The 6,168-nt window shown below is 51.2% G+C and overlaps 3 protein-coding genes across 3 annotated transcripts; 1 reads left to right on the top strand and 2 right to left on the bottom strand.

The window, feature by feature from the left end:
- Positions 1-11: 11 nt before the first annotated feature.
- Positions 12-1,137, bottom strand: BO72DRAFT_442911 (branched-chain amino acid aminotransferase II; the record flags this gene model as incomplete). The annotated part of the gene is made up of 4 exons (XM_040943537.1): positions 12-685; positions 750-890; positions 989-1,024; positions 1,104-1,137. 4 exons carry the CDS (start codon positions 1,135-1,137, stop codon positions 12-14), a joined length of 885 nt encoding a protein of 294 aa, XP_040795039.1.
- Positions 1,138-2,210: 1,073 nt separating this feature from the next.
- BO72DRAFT_341603 (ankyrin repeat domain-containing protein) lies at positions 2,211-2,519 on the top strand (the record flags this gene model as incomplete). The annotated part of the gene is made up of 1 exon (XM_040940618.1): positions 2,211-2,519. A coding segment is annotated over one exon (309 nt), but the record flags the coding sequence as incomplete, so codon positions are not given.
- Positions 2,520-4,010: 1,491 nt separating this feature from the next.
- On the bottom strand, positions 4,011-5,497 carry BO72DRAFT_504660 (uncharacterized protein; the record flags this gene model as incomplete). Its single annotated transcript, XM_040949163.1, has 1 exon — positions 4,011-5,497. The coding sequence occupies exon 1, from the start codon at positions 5,337-5,339 to the stop codon at positions 4,011-4,013; it is 1,329 nt and encodes a 442-aa protein (XP_040795037.1). The 5' UTR covers positions 5,340-5,497.
- Positions 5,498-6,168: the final 671 nt, after the last annotated feature.

The raw sequence follows: 6,168 nt of genomic DNA, 5'->3' as shown, positions 1-6,168 counted from the left end.
CAACCAGCAAATCAATCAAAGAGAGAAAAAAAAAGAGACAAGAAACTCACCGAGCGATGCTCTACCCGATACCCCAACTTCTTCCCAATCTCCATCACACTATCTGACGTCACGCTTTTAATGATATTCTCACTCTTGGGCACCAGCAACACAACCTGATCCGGTTTACCTTCTTCCCGATCAATACGCACTCCGAGGAACCCCGAAGTTGAGAACTCATCGATCTGCGTCCCCGTCTTACTATCCAGATGCAAGGTAATCGGATACCCCTCCTTCAACGCCTGCCCCGACCACTTCATAACCGGGGCATAATTGCCCCCAATCTTGGCATGCCCCGTGCCCTTCGGCGCCGCCCGGTCAAACTCCTCCAGCACGAGGGCCGGCAACGGTGCGATGCCGTGGTACGTGCCGAAGGGCTGCACGTACACGCAGAAGGTGTACTCAGAAGGAGGCGTGAGGGCGAAATGCCCGCTGGAGCCGAACACCACCGGACGGATGTACAGCGCGGCTCCGGTGGAATGCGGGGGCACCCATTCTGCGTTCTGTGCCACGGCGGCGTTCACGGATTCGAGGAATAATTCAATGGGGACGGGGGGGATGGAGACTATGGATGCGGAGTGTTGCATGCGGGTTGCGTGGAAGTGCGGACGGAAGATCTGGATTGCGCCGGCGGGCGTGCGGTAGGCTGTCGGATTGTCAATTTCAGAGTTGACGACGCAGAAAGGGAGAAAGGCGGTGGCGGTCCGCACCTTTGAGACCTTCGTACACTTGCTGACCGTAGTTCAGGCCGGGTGCCAGACCATGGACGCGCAGGTAGGGGTTGGCGATGAACTTAGGGCTGCTCCATTCCCCTGTTTCAGCGGTGTAGGTGGATTCGATGTGGCCGTTGACTAATGATCATTTTCATTGTAAATATATTCAGTGAGTGTCGGTAAAATAACAAACACAAGGACGGTATCTCAGAGGAGTGTGAATGGCTCAAACTCACCCATGTCGGTCACGGCCAGACCTAATTTGGTCCATTCTGTTGAAGGGCTTGTCAGCTTGGGGTACAAGAGTGCAGTGCACTAACTATGGCGTGTAGTTCAAAGAAGATCACTTACCGACATTGGGCGCAGGAGCAGGAGGGAAAGTCATTGTGCAAATTGTTCTGTGATTTGATGTAGGGAGAATAGAATTGATTGGAATAATGAAAGCAAGAAAAAGGTAGCTTGGTAATGAATGAATGATTCTTTCTACTTTCTATCTATACGAACCCACGAATCCACGAATCCACGAACCCATCCGGTGGCAGCTCCGAGAAGTCCCGGGATCCACTTAGGGTTGGTGCCTGACACTGCATATCCCGCGGCTAGCACTAAACGGGATGGCATCATGCAGGCTGAGCATCAGTCTAGAAATCCTTCCAGAATCCTTCACAGCCTCATGTATTCCTTTCCTTTCCAGAGACATTCCATTTCATTCAACTTTAAGCACTGTAAACTGAAACCGCCCCCAAATCGCTTGAAGTTTCCTCGTTACGCAGCCTTTTTCCTTTTCTATTTTTTTTTGGGAGCTGCGTTTCCAAGTGCTGGTGGGAGGGCTTGACATATCTGTGTAGGATCAATCATTCCCTCTTGTAAATATCTCTTGTAAACGGTGACCATTCGCGAATAAAGATACCCCGCGACCTCATCTCCTTCCTTCCATTCTCCGTTTCTTGCAATGCAAGATACCCCCTAAAGAACTACAGCCATAAGGCTCGCAATGCACATTCCGTCCCCCCCATCCGGTCAGTTCCAACTTGCTTTTTCCTTTGCAGTCAATACAGCCTAACCTAATTGATTTGATTGATCTCTATCACAGACAGAGGTTCATTCCCGACTCCCACCCCCGAAACGGCTGACTGGACCGAGTACCACTGCAGTGACAGCGAGATAATGTCCAATGTCAACCTCGCCGACCCCACCGAACCTCCGTTAGAGGAGCTATACATGAATCTTCTGAACGCACCACCAGGGGCATACTCACCGGTAAGACGTCAACCCAACTCTTGTCCCATTCTTCCTCCCACTCCTCCCACTGACTCGACGTAGGAAGAATGCCCTATGCCGACCGGCAACTTGACTCGACATCATCCCTCCCAAGGGAGCAATACAACATCCTCGACCCATCTCCTGCATCCACAATCCCACCCACTACAGCGAAAATCGCCCACCTCCTCCCCCTCCCTGCACCCACAGCAGGATCCCAGCGATCTCTCGTCGCTGTGCTGTCCCGCTCACGAACGCATCGTCCATCTTCTGCTTCAACGCGGCGCCAATGTCAATATGCAGAATTCCCGCGGGCAGACCCCGCTGCATCTGGCTGCGCAACAGGGACATCTGGGGATCGTCCGGTTGCTCCTGATGGCGCCGCAGCCGGTCGATGTCAATGCGCGGGATCGCTTCGGGTCGACACCGCTGCATTTGGCGAGTGAGAATGGGCATGTTGAGGTCGTGAGTTTGTTGGTCGCGCATCATGCCCGGGTGGACGTACGGTCGACGAGGGAATAATAATGAAAGAGTGTTTGGAGTTTTCTGGATATACTGTGACGATTGTATAGAGACAGGATAGAATCTTCGGGACAGGGGAAAAGCAGAAATTGATAGAGAGAAAGAGATTAAGTTATGGACAAGCGAGGGGATCTAGGACTCGGAAAAAACCGTTTATGTGGTTCAGTTCGGCGAACCATGGTGTTTGTGTACCGTGATGTATATATATGCATATGATGGGATGGGAGGTATCCCTTTCGCGATTTGACTTCTCGCCAACTTCTACTAATTGGACTTTGTTACCGCAGATCTTACTAGTCTGAGGGTATACTAGAGTTGAGAGAAATGTACTATCAATTAAGTAACCTATGTAACGAGATTAAAAACAGTAAGAGAACGCTATAGATATAGAACAACGACTGAAAGTGTCCAGCAGGAGGCGGTGTCGGCAACAAAATCGGCGATGCGGCAAAATATAGCGGATGATTGCCGCCATCAGATAAATAGGGTTTTTGCTTATTATTCTGCCAGCAGATTTAAATTCATATGAAAATCATATGAATGAATAGCGCCGAGAACAATAGAAACAATGGTTGAATAGGGCCTAGAATAATCAAGGAAAGTAAGGCCTTTTGCTCCGTTGCGGGGTGGGCGGAGCTCGGAACAATGGTCCGCCAACTGGTGGCCTAAGGCAGCCAACTGGTCTGGGGCTACGAAATGGCAAGCATGAGGCTGCCAACTGGCCAAGCTGCCCATATTGTTGACAATATTTAAATAGATTATCGTTCTAGTATATAGATTTTTATATTATATAGATTCTTCGAAACTTCTTTTTTAAATAAAATAGTCTTATTAGAATATAAAATAAAATTGTGATTTTAAAAAATTTCAACTAAAAAAATAATTATTTATTTTTTTATAAAAAATTTAACTAGTAGTAGCTGTAAAGTCTTTTTTTTAAATATATTTAATATTTAATAAACTTTAAATTTTATATTTTATAATTTTAATGAAGTATTATTGTAAAACAATAAGAATAATACTTATAGCAGACTTATTCTATTAATAAAAAAGAAATAATTTCAGCCTGAAAAGACTTAAAAAATTGATATACAAAAGTACAGCTAATAGTATAAAAGAGAATATATATATATCAAAAGAAAAGGGTTCTAAATTATTTTTAAAAGACCAGCGGTAACACCTGCAGTTAAAGAACTTAATTAAAAAAACCCCATTTACCCGATGGCGGCAATCATCCGCTGTGGGCAAAACCAACCAAGCACGCGGGCGCGAGTCAACCCTTTTCCCCCCATCTGGAAATTCATCACACAAATCAAGGCCACGGGGTATCGAAAACAACAAATCCACAACACATTCTATTCTCATTCAATCATGCAAGAGGATCCCAATCCAAATCAATTTACCCATTGATTGAAAGGTTATCTCAATCTCACCCACCCACCAGCCCCCCTAGACACACACGTCAAGATGTATACATTACGCCACCATCCCATACCACAGATGCACGCGTCCCGGCAGCTGCCGTTTCAACGAGCCCGATGATCGCGCCAACCACCAGGCCAAGCGGGGATCGGCCTCCGCCAGGGAGCCCCAGAGCGAGACGTGGTCCGCGCGAATCCAATCCCAAAACTGTTCCGCCACCCCATTGAGCCAGTCGGACGGGCCGACGCCGAAGAGCGCCAGCTCGGAGATGCTCTCCTCCGGCGTGATCTCGCCGCTCGTGTGAGGCCACGGGAACGAGGCGTGCGGGAAGACGATCGCGAGATTTCGAATGGCTGCCTCCTCCGCAGCGGACTCTTCGCTGGGCGACTGGTCGAAGTACGCGACGAACTGTCGGGTGTCAAGTTGGTTCAGGAGCGCGTCGATGCTGACCTCGATCCCGCTGCCGGGGTGGAGGTGGCGTTGGAGTGCGGCGCGTAGGGCCCGTTGGGAAGGGAAGTCCGCCCGCGAGGTCACCACCTGGATGGTCCGGGGGCTGCGGAGGACTGTCCACGGGGTGGTATCGGGGAAGATGGAGCTGCTTAGGGAGTTGGCAGTCCCAAGTAGGATGCTGGTGTCGGGCCCCAGCTCTTGCGCCAGTGCCTGTAATGTGGTGGTGGAGGAGGTAGTTGGGGGCTGGGCTTCGGGACGCAGGAGAATCGTGCGCAACGGCTGCAGGACCCGTGCCAGATGGACGGCGGCATGATGGGGATCAAGGGCATAGGTGCGAGAATAAGCGGACGAGGTGCCCAGCGCTGCCACGATGGGGATTGAGCCAGCTCGGACGGCGGACTCGATCGCCTCGGGCGCGATTGCGGTGACGAGCCCCTGCGCGCTGAGGGGTTGGTTCTCCGGATCGGCGACAGCGGTAAAGACCCCCCCTGAGATGGGTCGTGTCTCTACATCCTGGCGCTCGAGCAGCGCGCTGACTTGGTAGTTGGCGGTGCGAATCCGACGCAGCTTGTTCGACTGATCGGCCGGCGGTGGGCCGAAGACGTTGACTTCGGCCGGCGATCTGGATGTCAGCTCCAGATCGTAATCAAGCTCGCCATGGACCACAATGGGAAACAGTCCAACCCGTCGCAGAAAGGCTAACGACTCGGCCAGTCGCTCGAGTTGGACGCGGGCGGCGGAGGACTGGGACGGGGGGAGCGCTTCTCGACCAAGTGCAATGACCGCCAGAGGGTCCCCCTGGGACGGGTGGAACTGGTGGAGATATTGCTGGATCTGCTGCGGAGAGTCAATTTGTCGCAGCAATTTAACAGCCACAGCACGGTTGATTTGCGCCCGGGATTTGGGGGCGCTGGACAGCCGGGCAGAGAGCATGTCTCCACAGTGGGCGGCGGCGGTTAAGCGGGGACGTCGCAGCAATTGAGCCTACATGGTCACGTTAGATGATGCCACGAGGCAGAGCAGGCAGGCCCTTGGGAACTGACGATCCGGCACATGGGAAATTATATGAGTTGATTCTCGTTGGTCACTACAGCCTTCCTACAGTGTACTATGTACAGCCTTGCAGAAAAGCAGAAAAACAGATTATAGCATATTGCCGGGATGGAATCTGCAGGGTAAAGGTTGGCACTTCGCAGGATCGCCGGCTCCACCAAGACTAACGCTACTGCAAGATCAGCCGCTAAAACGAAGAAAAAAGGCTTTCTTTTGGCCCCCAACCTGACAGTGCAGATATTAGATGTTAGAAGAAATCAATAGTGTTCCTGTAGAATCCTGAGAGTCTGACTGCATGAAGGAACGTGGCGGCCATGCGCTCACGCGGTCTCGTCCAGCCCTAATCGCATCCGTCTTCGCCCCCCCCGCCCTCCACGTGGGACTGGCTAGCACCTCAGACCACGCGAAAGCGCTGACTGCGCTACCAGATGAACTTGTTGTGTGCTCAGCCGCATCTCTGCACTCTAGTACACTAATTCCGGAGGCATATTTGGTGTCAAAGAGCAAGCATCGCCCCATTGTTTTGACACGCGCGATCGTCGTTCCTCCCTTCCGTCCCATCCTCAAACGTTGCTTGTGCGTTGAGTTGAGCTTTGTCGTGGTGATAATCCTCTATTTCACACTCTTTCGTTGCCTCATTGCCTTTGCAACACTCCTCCCTCGATCTCAAAAACGTCTTGTAATTTTATCATATACCCACCGATTTTAA

The sequence above is a fragment of the Aspergillus fijiensis genome, assembly GCF_003184825.1.
Source record: "Aspergillus fijiensis CBS 313.89 unplaced genomic scaffold BO72scaffold_119, whole genome shotgun sequence".
NCBI lineage: Eukaryota > Fungi > Ascomycota > Eurotiomycetes > Eurotiales > Aspergillaceae > Aspergillus > Aspergillus fijiensis.
This window is presented reverse-complemented; position numbering and strand designations above follow the sequence as displayed.